The sequence below is a fragment of the Coregonus clupeaformis genome, chromosome 8 (genome assembly GCF_020615455.1).
Source record: "Coregonus clupeaformis isolate EN_2021a chromosome 8, ASM2061545v1, whole genome shotgun sequence".
Classification (NCBI taxonomy): Eukaryota; Metazoa; Chordata; class Actinopteri; order Salmoniformes; family Salmonidae; genus Coregonus; species Coregonus clupeaformis.
The window spans coordinates 47,880,408-47,897,338 of NC_059199.1; the positions used below are offsets into that span (position 1 = coordinate 47,880,408).

The 16,931-nt window shown below is 40.9% G+C and overlaps 1 protein-coding gene across 2 annotated transcripts; it reads left to right on the top strand.

The window, feature by feature from the left end:
- The first annotated feature begins 43 nt into the window (after nucleotides 1-43).
- On the top strand, nucleotides 44-10,272 carry LOC121571851 (cilia- and flagella-associated protein 69). Of its 2 annotated transcripts, none has more exons than XM_041883590.1 (23): nucleotides 44-347; nucleotides 479-538; nucleotides 663-728; nucleotides 1,081-1,190; nucleotides 1,279-1,355; nucleotides 1,440-1,616; nucleotides 1,739-1,891; nucleotides 2,252-2,429; nucleotides 2,595-2,718; nucleotides 2,871-2,919; nucleotides 3,074-3,195; nucleotides 5,473-5,704; nucleotides 5,990-6,154; nucleotides 6,304-6,419; nucleotides 6,601-6,719; nucleotides 6,813-6,894; nucleotides 6,990-7,182; nucleotides 7,915-8,055; nucleotides 8,193-8,269; nucleotides 8,489-8,686; nucleotides 8,809-8,895; nucleotides 8,993-9,097; nucleotides 9,880-10,272. In XM_041883590.1, the coding sequence occupies exons 1-23, from the start codon at nucleotides 210-212 to the stop codon at nucleotides 10,051-10,053; spliced, it is 2,943 nt and encodes a 980-aa protein (XP_041739524.1). In that variant the 5' UTR covers nucleotides 44-209; the 3' UTR covers nucleotides 10,054-10,272. The 2 variants fall into 2 exon arrangements, with proteins under 2 accessions (XP_041739524.1, XP_041739526.1); XM_041883592.1 differs by having other exon boundaries at nucleotides 1,440-1,538.
- The last annotated feature ends 6,659 nt before the right edge of the window (nucleotides 10,273-16,931 follow it).

Sequence of the window (16,931 nt, forward strand, 5' to 3'; positions counted from 1 at the left end):
CGTAGTAGGGAGATAACCATAGTAACGGATACACGCGCAAATAGGTTGGTCCAGAAGCCAACACAGAAGCAGGTGTTTTTGTGAGAGGCATCGACTATAGTTATTTTCTTCCATGTATTTGCGATGTTTGTTATGTCAACTAGCTGAAAACCTTCAGTTGTACACGCGGAACTCTGTAAAGCAGGTATTTTTGCACAAACGCGTTTGCAATGATTGCATCAGAGGCTGCAATGACTAAAAGTTATTTGACAACTTCAACTGGCTCGAAAGCAAAAGTGCATCGAAGAAAACCTGCGATCCCAGTTATCAAACATATAGCAAAAGACAATGATCAAGAGAAACAGCAGGTAAATTATTTCTATTTTTCTACTTTGACATGTTTTAAACTACTTTGTCATGCATTTCAAATAATGGTTAACTTTGTCTTATAAATCTGGATTCATGTGAATTCATCAAATGCATTCATGTGCTTTTTCAGGTTCTCATTAAACCTATTGAACTCAGTCGTGTGATACATTTTCTTGAGGATCCTTTAGCAGTAAGTGATAAATATTGTCAACAAAATCATTAAACTATCAATAGCTAACTAACAAAATCATAAACTAAGTTATTCATCCAATGGAATTTCCAAATGATAATCAACATTTCTATCTCTGCTTCAGGCTACTTTGAAAGAGAGACATATTTTTGCGTTGAAGAAAGTAGTGAAGAGATGTCAAAAAGGCTTTGTATCCTTCTTACCTGACTTTTACTTGACTTCAATAAGTTGATTGATTATTTTCTTGTTCAGAACTAATTTTGCCATGGTGTAAACTCTTCTGACTCATATCCCCTAATGATGTTTTGGAAATAGATACGCCTATGTTTTTAGGCATTGTCATGTCCTCAGAGTCCCAAATGTAGACGTCCCTAGATCCCAATTACCAGCAAAAAATTGTTTGGTTCAGCATTTTTCTTGCCCAGAAATAATTATAGTTATGACACATTGCATGTCTCCATGGGGTATTTATAGACACCATTATTTCCATAGTTAGTCTACTTCTTCACATGCTTATTTGTACTTAAAATTAATTTGTCAAGCTTTTGAAAGAGCTGGCCGACGTTTTCAAGATTTTAAATATCTGTGCTGAGAAGTCCAGAGATCACCCTGAATATACTTCAGTGCTATGTGACTTACTGAAGATTTGTAGGTAAGTTGTTGTTGTTGCTTGTTCAATCGGTTGTTCTTGCTTATTCAAACCAAATAAAAGCTTACAGACTGTAACTTGTATTACTTAGGCTTCCCTTTCTAAAGGAAAAGACCTCTGATGAAGTGACCTACGCACAGACTGTCAAAGAATCACTCTCTCAAATGGGTACGTAACACATGCAGTGCTGCTGTGGTCATACAAGCATCTATGGTCATTCAAAGGTGATACCAATTTATTTTATGTCTGCAGGGTTTCTGATGAGGGTGCCAAATGCTGAAGTGAGGAACCAAATCTGCCGCTCTATTGTATCCTTATACAGCTCTGTGACATCAACACACAGTGTGGACGGTGTGGACAGTCTTTCAAAGCTTGCGGCTGCCTCAAAGCCAGCTGATCCCTCTCACAGATTCTCTAAACATTCAATGAGTGAGCCATTTTAAATGATATTGTGGTTATGTTCGTTCTAAGACATTCACCTGTCTGGAATAGCGTACCACTTCACAGAAATATTCACCTTGTTTTCTGTTATAATATCCTATTTTCTGTAGGACTCCACCCTACCAGCCTAGGCTACAGGGTGCAGCTGTTGGAGCAGAGTGGGCTGGCTGAGACTCTGGTCCTGTCCATGGCCCTCCTGGAGAACCAGCCTGCAGTCAAGCTCCAGATCCTGCAGACCCTTCAGATGCTCTCCAGCTCCTCTGGTAAATAACAAATGCAATTCAAACATTAATTGCTATAAAGGACTGGTGAATTAGTTTCTGTATGTGTCCCAAATGGCATAGTCTCAGAAATCCCAGACCTAGGGAAAGTCAGAACATTGGTAATGTGGGAGGCTACCCATCTGCCTAGGGAGACTACAAATGGCACCCTATTCCCTTTATAGTGCACCACCTTTGACCAGAGCCCTTCATCCTTCATCAGAGAAAGTAGCTCTTGAGATAATGTAGCTCTTTAAAGAAGGACCAATCATAGCAGTAACTTACAGTTTACCTCTGTCAATGTCAAGGAGTCATTCTCTATTCATTCCACCTCCTACAGTCACATGTATGTTTTGTACACAGATGTGAACTGTAGCCTAATGTTAAAGGCACAGGGGGCACAGCAGATCTGTTTCCATATGAATGAGCCAGACCCATCAGGACAAGTCCTGTTTCGCTCCTCGGAGATCCTGTGGAACTTGCTGGAGAGAGGTTGCAAAGAGGAGGTTACATCTCAACTCAGCAACATGGACTGTATTATGTATGTGACTTTTACCTACATTTTTAAAGAGCTCATTCACATTCTGCATGAGTGAGTGCAATAAACAGTACTCACATTGAATAAGTGTTTACAACCATATGACAAATTAACTGTGTAATATGTGAAGGGAAAATGAAGTACTATGATTATTATTGTCTCAAACAGGGTTCTGAAAGAGGCATTTTTGCACCAGCTGTTGAATGGCTTTCGACATTATGACCTCCAACTCAGGAATGATCTACTGGTGATCACAACTCTCATAGCTGAAAACCCTAAATCTCCACTCATTGTAAGCAGAGTGCATTACTAAATCAACGCAATAAGTGAATAACAGGAATGTAATGAATTGTCAATAATCATACCAGACTCCTTAACCACACCTCAAGCATCACGTTATGGATATTTCTTTGTCTTCTCATCAGTGGTTGTCCTCATTTACAGGAGAGTTTATTTGCCAAGCAGCTCATTCTTTTTGTTACATTTCCAGAACGTAAGCCTCTTTTTGCTTCATATATAAATGATGATGTGTTTGTAAGTAGTGATAATTATTTATGCATTATAAAGTAAATCTGTTTCATTTTATCTTCCAAATAAAGTTGGAATGGTCATGAACTATTTTGACATTCTTTTTCTTTGTATCCAAGTCAAGAGTCACAACCCGTTGGTCCGCAACCTCAAGCTATCCTATAACAATGAAGATTTTGAGATGAAAAGGTTGCTACTAAATCTGGTTGTTGTCATGTCAAAAGATTTATCTGCTCTGCAGGTGAGTTAGTATTTTACTTCCATAATGTGAACGATCGATTAGCTGCATTATATAACGTTAGTCTGCCATTGATAGTCTGAAAAACGTGCTCTTATTCCAGAAAGCACACCAGATATACCCTGACATTATGTGGCTGAGCAATGAGGAGAAACTGAAATGTTTTTTTGTCCATTGTGTATTTCCGTTTGTAGAATATTTAGATGAAGCCTGGAATAAAATAAAAAGGGCTACCTATAATTAAATGATATGTGGTAAATGGTACGTGTGTGTATATAGATTGTATAGGCTTGTCTCCCACATGAATCTTCTCTTTGTGCCAGACTGGATTCAAATGCCTTCTGTTTCATTTTTCTGTATTTATTAATCCGTATACAGTGGGGGAAAAAAGTATTTAGTCAGCCACCAATTGTGCAAGTTCTCCCACTTAAAAAGATGAGAGAGGCCTGTAATTTTCATCATAGGTACACGTCAACTATGACAGACAAAATTAGGGAAAAAAATCCAGAAAATCACATTGTAGGATTTTTAATGAATTTATTTGCAAATTATGGTGGAAAATAAGTATTTGGTCAATAACAAAAGTTTCTCAATACTTTGTTATATACCCTTTGTTGGCAATGACACAGGTCAAACGTTTTCTGTAAGTCTTCACAAGATTTTCACACACTGTTGCTGGTATTTTGGCCCATTCCTCCATGCAGATCTCCTCTAGAGCAGTGATGTTTTGGGGCTGTCGCTGGCAACACGGACTTTCAACTCCCTCCAAAGATTTTCTATGGGGTTGAGATCTGGAGACTGGCTAGGCCACTCCAGGACCTTGAAATGCTTCTTACGAAGCCACTCCTTCTTTGCCCGGGCGGTGTGTTTGGGATCATTGTCATGCTGAAAGACCCAGCCACGTTACATCTTCAATGCCCTTGCTGATGGAAGGAGGTTTTCACTCAAAATCTCACGATACATGGCCCCATTCATTCTTTCCTTTACACGGATCAGTCGTCCTGGTCCCTTTGCAGAAAAACAGCCCCAAAGCATGATGTTTCCACCCCCATGCTTCACAGTAGGTATGGTGTTCTTTGGATGCAACTCAGCATTCTTTGTCCTCCAAACACGACGAGTTGAGTTTTTACCAAAAAAGTTCTATTTTGGTTTCATCTGACCATATGACATTCTCCCAATCCTCTTCTGGATCATCCAAATGCACTCTAGCAAACTTCAGACGGGCCTGGACATGTACTGGCTTAAGCAGGGGGACACGTCTGGCACTGCAGGATTTGAGTCCCTGGCGGCGTAGTGTGTTACTGATGGTAGGCTTTGTTACTTTGGTCCCAGCTCTCTGCAGGTCATTCACTAGGTCCCCCGTGTGGTTCTGGGATTTCTGCTCACCGTTCTTGTGATCATTTTGACCCCACGGGGTGAGATCTTGCGTGGAGCCCCAGATCGAGGGAGATTATCAGTGGTCTTGTATGTCTTCCATTTCTTAATAATTGCTCCCACAGTTGATTTCTTCAAACCAAGCTGCTTACCTATTGCAGATTCTGTCTTCCCAGCCTGGTGCAGGTCTACAATTTTGTTTCTGGTGTCCTTTGACAGCTCTTTGGTCTTGGCCATAGTGGAGTTTGGAGTGTGACTGTTTGAGGTTGTGGACAGGTGTCTTTTATACTGATAACAAGTTCAAACAGGTGCCATTAATACAGGTAACGAGTGGAGGACAGAGGAGCCTCTTAAAGAAGAAGTTACAGGTCTGTGAGAGCCAGAAATCTTGCTTGTTTGTAGGTGACCAAATACTTATTTTCCACCATAATTTGAAAATAAATTCATTAAAAATCCTACAATGTGATTTTCTGGATTTTTTTCTCTCAATTTGTCTGTCATAGTTGACGTGTACCTACGATGAAAATTACAGGCCTCTCTCATCTTTTTAAGTGGGAGAACTTGCACAATTGGTGGCTGACTAAATACTTTTTTCCCCCACTTATATATATATATATATATATATATATATATATATATATATATATATATATATATATGCGTGTATGTATTATTTTTTTCACTGCTCTAGGGATATAAGTATTGTTTGGATAACCTTATTTACTAACTGACGATTTGACACATTTATTTTCTTCATTCATTCATTCATTCATTCATTCATTCTTTCATTCATTCTTTCATTCATTCTTTCATTCATTCCAGAGTACAATGATTAATACTTTCTGACTATTTAGTTTTTAATGCGTTATAAACTGTAACTTCATACATGATGTTTGTGTCTACCAGCTGTTCAAAGAGGGCCATGTTGTCCTGGCCCTGCTCCACCTGGTGAAGCCCACTGCTGCTCCTCCAGAGGGCCAGTCAGGGCCACGCAACTGGACCCCTGTCCAGCAGGAGGAGCTGCAGCTGCAGGCTCTGGCCACTCTGGCCACCGTGGCTCCACTGATGCTGGATGACTACATGACCTGTCAGGGAAACACCTGCCTTCTTCTGCTGCTGGAGTGGTGCACTGAGCGAGGTGAGGAGAGGGGACACACCGGGAACTTACTGCAAACTGGGGCAGGAGTTGAACAGAAGTAGTGGTGTGTAGACGACGTTAGTTGCAGATGGACTTCTCCAAAACAATGTTCTTAATTTCATATCTTTGGCTTGTATGGTGGGAGTAATTCAAAGAGTGGTACCTCATAAACATTTGTTTGGCCACTTATGATGACTTAGCTATGAATTTAATGGAACTTGAAATTGGTCACTTGGTTTGATCTGCAACTGTTGTTTGCATCACATCATTGTTTATGCCCAACAGATGCCTACTTTGGACAGGGCCATAGTTTCCATGGCACTGGAGGGAGGGGCAGTAAGAAGGCTCAGATGCGTTACTGTGTGAGGCTGCTGAGATCCATGGCGTCCCTAGGCAACGAAGCAATCAACCAGGACCTCTTTGATCAAGGAGCCATCAGCCAACTGCTTGGTAATGACAGGCGGAACCTCCCGTTTTGGAATATTGCAGCTGTGTTGGATATTTTGATTTTGATTCCAAATGCAAGCTTCACAAAGTCTCATAAAAGGCAATTATCTGAACATCTGTGTTGTCTATAATATTGAGCACAACTTTCCCAGGGATCATTATGCAGATGGAGGGGAGTCCTGAGGAGGAGGATGTTATTACCTTGGAGATCAAGGCTGACATTCAGCTAATCCTGTCAGCACTCTGTGAGAACGATCCACACAGAAAGGTAAAACTAAGATCAGGAACCTTGATCACAACATCATCTTCAAAGAGGATATTGGAGAATTATGTGTTACTTACCCTCATAACAGCAGTTAAGAAGCATCAATGCGCTTTGATGTTTTCGCTTTCATTGAATATAAATGGAGACTAAAATGGGTATAACTCCACGCTATTATATGCCTCAGGAATTGTTTGGCTCGGAGGGAGTTGAGATGACGGTGCATTTCCTCAAGATGAGCACTGAGAAGTTCTACAGCGGCCTGGGACACAACAAACTCATCCTCTCCACCGTGGATTGTGTCTGGTCAGTTCACTTACCAATATGTCAGAGTTTCGTTCTTCCATCTGCGACTCTTGTACTGTATGTTCTCATTTGTGGGCTATTTCTTTACTGTAGGTCCTGTATCGTTGGATGCTACACCACAGAAGACGTGTTTTTGGAAAAAGAAGGCATTTTCCTTCTGCTTGACTTGCTTCATGTAAGTACACTATTTGGTGTGGCATCCTTAGGAGTAGCTCAAGCAAGAATTTTCTGCTGCACCATGTTGAATTTCTGAACCCATCTTACCGGCAGTCGAGCCCTAGGAACATGCAGAACGTGGTCCTTGGAACCCTGCTGGAGCTGTGTGACAACCCCAAGACGATGTCTCACATCCTGGCCTGGAGAGGGCAAAAGGGCCTGACCACCTCGGGGCTCCTCTTACAGCTCTGGAGGCAGGAGGAGGCAGAGCTGGGGGTGAGCAGAGACCTCTATGGAAGGATCTCAGGTGAGTCCATGGTATCACTCTCATTAAGTGGGGTTACTGCTGTTAACAGTCACACAATGACAGTGAAATGCTATGCAGTGAGGTCAATACTCTTTGACTAGTACAGTAAATGTTGCCTCTGTTTCATAGGGTGTGTTCGTAAATTCAATCTGGAGTGCCAGAGTGCGCTCAGAGTACGCTCTGGGCGTTCGTAAATTCAGAGCGTTGTCAGATTGTCCGTTCGTAAATTCAGAGCGTTTCGCTCTCAGAGCGTTCAGAGCGCACACTGGACGCTCTGGCCGAGGAGTAGGGTTGATCTGAGCGTTCTGACCTCACAACGGCAGTCAAGCACCTAATTTAACTGGCTAACGTTGGCTAGCTTGCTAGCTACTTCCAGACACAAATGAGAGAACAACCTCACTCTGACCATTTTACTCGTCCTAGCAGAGCTGATTAGGCTGTTTTCATGTTATCCAGAGAGTTGGTGACTGTAACTGTGCTGCTGGCAACAATTTAATTACACTTTCTTTGCCAACGTTTACCTACACCGGCCATATTCAATGGGTGTTGAGCGTTCGTAAATTCATCAGTTATTCTGCATTCTGGCACACTCAGACGAGAGTGCTCTGAAATCGGAGTAGATAGCCAGAGCAAATTTACGAGCGCACCCATAATGGAGTCACAATAACATCCTACTACTAAACTACTAAAGCTAGAACCTTTTTTTTCTTTTTTTTTCTATTTAATGGCTAGATCCCAAGAAGCCTATTCTGTGTTATTACCAAGAGGAGGAGGATGCCCAGGTGTCACTGCCTGCTAACAGGCCTAGTGCTGCAGTGATGGATGTGTCTGAGAACCTTCGCTCCAAGATCTACTCTGTCTTCTGTAAACTTGGTAAAGGACAATTGACTACTATTTTCAAGGAACGGATTACAGCCTGAAATGTTGAAATTATTACAAATTTATGCTTTACAGTAATGTGTGTTTGTGAGTTGATGTTTCCTTCGGTAAAATAAGGCTTCTGATTTCAGGTTTTGAAGCCCTGCCTGGATTGTCAACTGAGGATTATATCACTCTAAGCATTGTCACCAGATATCTGGACTTTAAGGTGACCATTTGTGTCCTCTCTTAGCCTATCCTAGAATGTACACTTATAACAGGTCAGTCACACACAAATAAGCGTGATATGATATCCGTATCAGTTTAAAATGACAAGGAAAAACAGTCAGAAACAGTGTCAAACTGACAAAGACAATAAGAAAAAAATACATGTCAAATAATGAGGAAAAACTGTTAAGCATTTTTGAACGGTAAGCTGTCTCAATAGGTTGGCGAGGTGTGGGATGAGATCTCCAGAGAGTTGAGCCTGGAGGGAGTGAGACCAGTCACACCTGACGAAGAGGCCCTGGATACTATCGCTAAGATGACAGAGGACACAGCCAGGAGAGTCACCACACAGCAGAGCAGCATGCTGGAGCAACAGGACAAGGTGGACGTCAGTGAGGAGAAACACATGTACACAGAGGTGTGTGTGTGTGAGCGTGCACAACATTATAACAGCTGGGGTTAAATGGCCCCAATGTGTGTAAGGGCTCTAAAATAATTACGGTCTGACTAAATTATTATGTTTATTTCTTCATTTCATAGATAAGTTCCAACTGGAAACAGCAGGAGCTTACAGCCCAGTCTTGGGAGCATTTTGTGGCAAAGACATCAAACTACAAGATTTTAAAGGTTAGCCTATATCTGCCTCTAGCTCTTAATCTTTCTTTGAAAGTGATATTTGTAGAGAAGACTTTGTGATTTATTACTTTATCCATTTCTATTTCAGGAGACAAAAGAGCATCAGGAAATATCTATTGACTCTTCCAGACCTAAACCAAAGCATAAGGAAGCAATATTCCATCCTACACACATCCCTGGCTTACAAATTACAGTAAGTCCTTGTGATGCAGATATTATACTGTACTATATTTAAGCAAGGGGGTGTGGTATATGGCTAATATACCACGGCTAAGGGCTGTTCTTATGCACTACGCAACGTGGAGTGCCTGGACACAGCCCATAGCCGTGGTATATTGGCCATATATCACAAACCCCAGAGGTGCCTTAATGATATTATAAACTGTTTACCAACATAATTAGAGCAGTAAAAATAAATGTTTTGTCATACCGATGGTATACGGTCTGATATACCACGGATATCAGCCAATCAGCATTCAGGGCTCGAACCACCCAGTTTATAATGATTATAAACTGGCTGGTCGAGCCCTGAATGCTGATTGGCTAAAAGCCGTGGTATATCAGGGGTATACCACGTGTATGACAAAACAATTATTTTTACTGCTCTAATTACGTTGGTAACCAGTTTATAATAGCATTAAGGCACCTCTGGGGTTTGTGATATATGGCCAATATACCACGGCTATGGGCTTTGTCCTGGCACTCCACGTATATATATACTATATATACTCGTATATATACACGTATATATATACATATATACTCCATGGTATATATGGTCCTCTGTAGCTCAGCTGGTAGAGCACGGCGCTTGTAACGCCAGGGTAGTGGGTTCGATCCCCGGGACCACCCATACACAAAAATGTATGCACGCATGACTGTAAGTCGCTTTGGATAAAAGCGTCTGCTAAATGGCATATTATTATTATTATAATAGCATTAAGGCACCTCGGGGGCATGTGTGTGTTGTTTCAGAAATTCTGTGGGCGTGTGATGACTGTGGAGAGCACTCCAGCCCACCTGACGGGAGGGCCCCTGGCCAACACAGAGCTGGCCCTGGAGAGGGTGTCCATCCAGGGTGGAGCCCTGAGGAAACTCCCCCCTGCCACTGAGGACCCAGAGTATTTCAACACCGTTTCAGTCAAATAAATACTCCACGTCCTCTTATAGCTTTGCTCAGTGTTTGTTTACTTTTTACTACAGGTCTCCATATACAATTTGGTGTGTTAGCTTGAGAGTGAAAATAAAGAAAATAATTCATCAATCCAGCATGAACAATCAAAATTAGACTACTAGTATCTACTAGGAACAGGTATTAATGGATGGATTAAACAGATTTGAAATAATTAAAATTGTGCCGTAACTGAATTTTGTCATTGTGTTTATGACTGATTTTTTGTGTGGAATTTATCAATATTTAAATAGTGATGTAGCAATCGACTGGATTCACAATCATTTGTGAGAACATCGCCTCATTGTGACCTTCAGTGCAGAAGGTGTTTCATTTGTGATGTCAGAGATACATTTTATGATGAAGATTCTACTTTAGTGTCTGCATACATAACCTGCTAATTTATTATAATAATAATCTATTTCTTTTATATAGCGCTTTTCTTTATACAGATAATCTCAAAGATGCTTAAAAACCAAAGTGCATGTAGTTCTTGAACCATTTACTGTGGTTGTGTGCTTATATTTCTGTGAATATTTGGATAAGTAATTTCCTATTAGATATTTGAAGAATATAAGTAAAATATTTCAGTATAAATTACAGCCTGCCATCCTGTTATTGTTGAAGGTTATTCATTGGTGGTAAGTAAATGTCCATATTTTTGTGTTTTCAGTTACAAACCTAGCTTTCTTACCTTGACTTAAATTACATTTGAGAGACATCAGATAGTCTTTGCCTATCAGTTTCTTTTAATTTACTTTATTATATTTTGCAGTCATCATTACTCAAGTCTAACAGGAAAGAAAACTGATTCTGTAAAGAGCCTGCAGAAAACTGTTCACTGAAGGTTTGTGTCTCTGTTTTACTATAAATGTATTGCCCTAAATAATTCTCACTTTAGGACCAAATAATTAGTTTATAATTGTTTTATGGTTCTGTGGGCCATTTGGTGCTCACGTGTTTTGTGATGGTATAAACTATTTTGTGATGCAATTAGCAGTTTACATCAAGACCAATATGTTACCAGCATCTGCTTTTGACAATCATGTTTCAGTTTACTGAGTGTGCAGACTGACGAATGAAGTCATTTAGGAGGCCACAATCAACAATCTGTAGTCTATCTTCCCCTCCCCCACCGAATTGACTGGCTTTTGTGGCCAAACTGAACGTGACAAAACACATGTTTGTATTCTGCAGACTGTGGACAAAGACCCACATGAAACAAGGCAACTAGTGTGTCAAGTTGGGGAAGATGGCACTTTCCTGCTTTTCTTTGGTTTGAAAATATTGTTTCCATAAAGGAAATGTATTTGGTTGTGCTGTGGTCAGGCAACTAGTTATGGATGTGTTGGATGAAGATTTTTAAAAATCCACATAATGGAAGGTTATACCCCTTTCCAGTACACAACACTCTGACATCACGCACAGATGCGCGTGACTCTTCGTGGCAGTAAGAAAGCCATCGCCATCTGCGCCCATTCAACATAGCCTAGATTCACGTTTTCATTACTTCTAAACAAAATAACTTTTGGGGGTTCTCATCTGCTTACAATGATGTTTTGATTCTTGCTTGAACAGTCGCAAAGATTATATTTGTGTGTGATCTTTGCAAAATAACTATTTTGGATGCAGTAGTTGTTAGCTAGAATGCTAACGCTCATTGATATAGGCTTTAGCAAAAGCCAAAGAGCCATTTTACTGGTTGAAGTGTTTAAAAAATAGATATAATGCAGTTGATTTGCGATGATGACACAAACATTATATTAAGCAGGACATTTACACGAGCCTTAAAATCCAATTATAATCCAAAAGTAGTGTGAAATGCACTCATAAGCAACATGTAAATAGAGGCTTTTTTTGGTGGAGTTCTATTTGTTCTAGACAGGGGTGTCAAACGTACGGCCCGCGGGCCGGATGAGGCCCGCAAACGGGTTTAATCCGGCCCGCGAGATGATTTCGAAAAAAAAAAAAAAAAACTTTTTTTTGTTTGTTTGTTTGTTGTAAAGTATAAAAATGCGCTGCAATTTTTCAATAAAATAAACTGCTGTTCCAATTGCGTCCACTGGATGGCGCAATAGCAATTGTGTTAAGCAAGCAAACTTTATACCGGGGCAGAGCAAGTAGGTCAAGCACGTGCAGCCAATGAGCTACTTTGTTTTGCCCGCAATATTTATTACGGCTTCTACTTTTAACATTATGTGCTTTGGCACCCTCATTGCCCCAATATGTCTCTGTCAAAAAAGAGAAAAGTGGACCCAGAGTGCAGAGTGTTCCAAGAAAAATGGTCATCCTATTTATTCACGGAATTGAATGGGAAAGCTGTATGTTTGGTGTGTTCAGAGCATGTTGCAGTGCTGAAAGAATATAACCTTCGTCGCCACTATGTGAGTCTTCATGCCGACAAATATGACAACTTTCAAGGACAGCGGAGATGAGAGAAGGTGAATGAACTGTTGGCGGGTCTGAAGAAACAGCAGTCTGTGTTTACTCACAGCCGAGACATCAGTGACGCTGCAGTGAAAGCTAGCTACCTCATTGCTAATGAAATCGCAGTGGCTTCAAAACCATTTAGTGAGGGTGAATTTGTAAAAACATGCATGATGTAGGCAGTGGAGATTGTGTGCCCTGAAAAGCGGCAGGCTTTTGCAAATATCAGCCTGACAAGAAACACAGTTGCAGACAGGATTTCCGATCTTTCAGTGGATTTGGACAGCCAGTTGAAGCAAAAAGTAAAGTCATTTATTGCGTTTTCGGTTGCAATTGATGAAAGCACGGACATTACAGATGTTGCACAACTGGCCATTTTCATCCGCGGAGTTGATGACACATTGACCGTCACCGAGGAGTTCTTGGAGTTGGTGCCGATGACAGATACAACGACAGCAGCTGATATTTTTACCGCACTCGTCGGCGCGCTGGACAGGGTCGGAGTGGACTGGTCCCGCGCTGTCAGCCTGGCTACAGATGGTGCGCCCTCAATGATCGGGAAAAAAGCAGGCGTTGTGACAAAGTTCAGAGAGAAAGTGCAATATGAAAATGGAGGACGTGATTTTTTGACTTTTCACTGTATTTTGCACCAGGAGGCTTTGTGTTGCAAGTCATTAAAGATGGATAACGTCATGAAGGTGGTCATCCAAACTGTTAATTTCATCCGATCCAGAAGCCTGAATCCCCGTCAGTTTGACAGCCTTCTCAGAGAGAAAGACCACATCTATGGCCTGCCATACCACACTGAGGTAAGATGGTTAAGCCGAGGTGCTGTGCTGAGGCGTTTCTTTGATTTACGAGAAGAAATTGAACAGTTCATGGAAGAAAAGGGCAAACCAGTGTTAGAATTTCATTCCGCAGAATGGATGCAGGACCTTGCATTTATGGTGGATGTTACAGAGCACCTGAATAACTTGAACAAACAGCTGCAAGGGCGCAACAAAGTTGTCACGCAGTATTATGACAGCATACGTTCTTTCAAGTTGAAGCTGTCATTGTGGGAGACGCAACTTGCCGGTGGTGATGCAGCTCACTTCCCCTGTCTGAAAAATGTGTGCGCGACCCAACATGTGGCAGACATGAAGCGGTTCAAAGATAAAATAACGGGACTGTTACGGGAGTTTGAGCAACGCTTTCAGATTTATGTTTATATGTTTTTATGTTGATGTGCTATTGTTTTTAATTGATTTTATTTTATTTGTATATTTAACCTATTCTTGACTCTGTGGTTCTTGCACTTGTTTGGGGAACAGGATTTCATTATTTTTTATCTACATTTCTGCCTGAGAAATGACACCCTGATATAGTTCTGTGATCTGTGAAACAGTTCTGTTAATCACTGAGGCATTGTGTGTTTGTGTGTTCTTTTTCTTTAGAATTTTCAAATAAACTTGACGTGTTTTATGATTAATAGTGATGTTGTGCTTGTACTATTTTGGACACACTGTCCTCAGGCTCCAGCTTTATGTTGTATGTTGATCGTATTAAAACAAAGAAAACAATCTGAAGTTGTTTTTTTAAAGTTATATATACCATGATTTTTCCGGTCCGGCCCACTTGGGAATAGATTTTCCTCCATGTGGCCCCTGAGCTAAAATGAGTTTGACACCCCTGTTCTAGCACCAACTTGCGCACATCACCCTCTTGCAGCAATGTAAGCAAACACAGAAAGGGGTCTATGCTTTATAAATGATATACACTAGACCACTAACTGGGCGCTGTGTTGAGGCCACCGTGCCTCCATCTTCACACTCCCCCACCGTTGTAAAAAATATTTAGGAAGCTATAGAAATGCATTTATTAATGTCTACATTCGTTTTTGCCACATTTATTCTATTATAGACACCTTAATGCATACTTTTCAATTATATTATGTGAGCTAAACATAAAAATAAAAAGATATATATATTTTTTTAAATCCTTAAAGTGTATTTTGTTTAGATTACTGATGTTACTGTCCCCACTACAACAACAAAAAAATACTTAAATACATGTAATTGTGTCCTTGAAACATTTAATTTCAATACTGTAGAATTTAATTCTTAACTGACTTGCCTAGTTAAATAAAATAAAAAATAAAATAAATACATTCATTCCTATGGGGGACTGCTCCTACTAGGGAGTGTCAATATGCCCTGACCGGTGGCTTCAAAGCCTCTCAATGGCCATTAAATAGCATCAGCAATCCAGGGTTTATATACATCACTGTAAAGGACGATTATAACCCACTGGGCCAAAAATGGTTGAATCAATGTTGTTTCCATGTAATTTCAACCCCCAAAAAATCTATATGATGATGTTGAATCAACTTGGAAAACTGATTGGATTTGCAGAAAATCATCAACATCAGGGCATTTCAGTCTTTTTTCACCCAGTTGTTTTCCTAAATCCAATGACATGGTCAAATGTTTTGTTGATTTCACGTTGAATTCACGTTAGTTGACAACTCAACCAAATGTAAATCAAAACTAGACGTTAAACTGACGTCTGTGCCCAGTGGGAATGGTCATGCCATAAAAGAGAAGGCCTATTTAAAAATGTCCCACAGATAAACCTATAGTGACATCATAGAAACGGAAAGTCCTTATGTAACATCAAAACCTTCAGACAATCATTTGAACATATACAATGCAAGAAGTCTTCCAGAAATGGCAGATACAGTGAGGGAAAAAAGTATTTGATCCCCTGCTGATTTTGTACGTTTGCCCACTGACAAAGAAATGATCAGTCTATAATTTTAATGGTAGGTTTATTTGAACAGTGAGAGACAGAATAACAACCAAAAAATGCATGTCAAAAATGTTATAAATTGATTTGCATTTTAATGAGGGAAATAAGTATTTGACCCCCTCTCAATCAGAAAGATTTCTGGCTCCCAGGTGTCTTTTATACAGGTAACAAGCTGAGATTAGGAGCACACTCTTAAAGGGAGTGCTCCTAATCTCAGTTTGTTACCTGTATAAAAGACACCTGTCCACAGAAGCAATTCATCAATCAGATTCCAAACTCTCCACCATGGCCAAGACCAAAGAGCTCTCCAAGGATGTCAGGGACAAGATTGTAGACCTACACAAGGCTGGAATGGGCTACAAGACCATCGCCAAGCAGCTTGGTGAGAAGGTGACAACAGTTGGTGCGATTATTCGCAAATGGAAGAAACACAAAATAACTGTCAATCTCCCTCGGCCTGGGGCTCCATGCAAGATCTCACCTCGTGAGTTGCAATGATCATGAGAACGGTGAGGAATCAGCCCAGAACTACACGGGAGGATCTTGTCAATGATCTCAAGGCAGCTGGGACCATAGTCACCAAGAAAACAATTGGTAACACTACGCCGTGAAATCCTGCAGCGCCCGCAAGGTCCCCCTTCTCAAGAAAGCACATATACAGGGCTGTCTGAAGTTTGCCAATGAACATCTGAATGATTCAGAGGAGAACTGGGTGAAACTGTTGTGGTCAGATGTGACCAGAATGGAGCTCTTTGGCATCAACTCAACTCGCCGTGTTTGGAGGAGGAGGAATGCTGCCTATGACCCCAAGAACACCATCCCCACCGTCAAACATGGAGGTGGAAACAGTATGCTTTGGGGGTGTTTTTCTGCTAAGGGGACAGGACAACTTCACCACATCAAAGGGACGATGGACGGGGCCATGTACCGTCAAATCTTGGGTGAGAACCTCCTTCCCTCAGCCAGGGCATTGAAAATGGGTCATGGATGGGTATTCCAGCATGACAATGACCCAAAACACATGGCCAAGGCAACAAAGGAGTAGCGCAAGAAGAAGCACATTAAGGTCCTGGAGTGGCCTAGCCAGTCTCCAGACCTTAATCCCATAGAAAATCTGTGGAGGGAGCTGAAGGTTTGAGTTGCCAAACGTCAGCCTCGAAACCTTAATGACTTGGAGAAGATCTGCAAAGAGGAGTGGAACAAAATCCCTCCTGAGATGTGTGCAAACCTGGTGGCCAACTACAAGAAATGTCTGACCTCTGTGATTGCCAACAAGGGTTTTGACACCAAGTACTAAGTCATGTTTTGCAGAGGGGTCAAATACTTATTTCCCTCATTAAAATGCAAATCAATTTATAACATTTTTGACATGCGTTTTTCTGGATTTCTTTGTTGTTATTCTGTCTCTCACTGTTCAAATAAACCTACCATTAAAATTATAGACTGATCATTTCTTTGTCAGTGGGCAAACGTACAAAATCAACAGGGGATCAAATACTTTTTTCCCTCACTGTATGTTCTCGTAATGGGATCATTGGGATCATTGAATGCTTCTTGCAGTGGATCCTATTGGATAGGGTCCTGTTTTGGAGAGGAGTCCGAAGTTTTACATAACACCACTGCAGCGTGTTAACATACA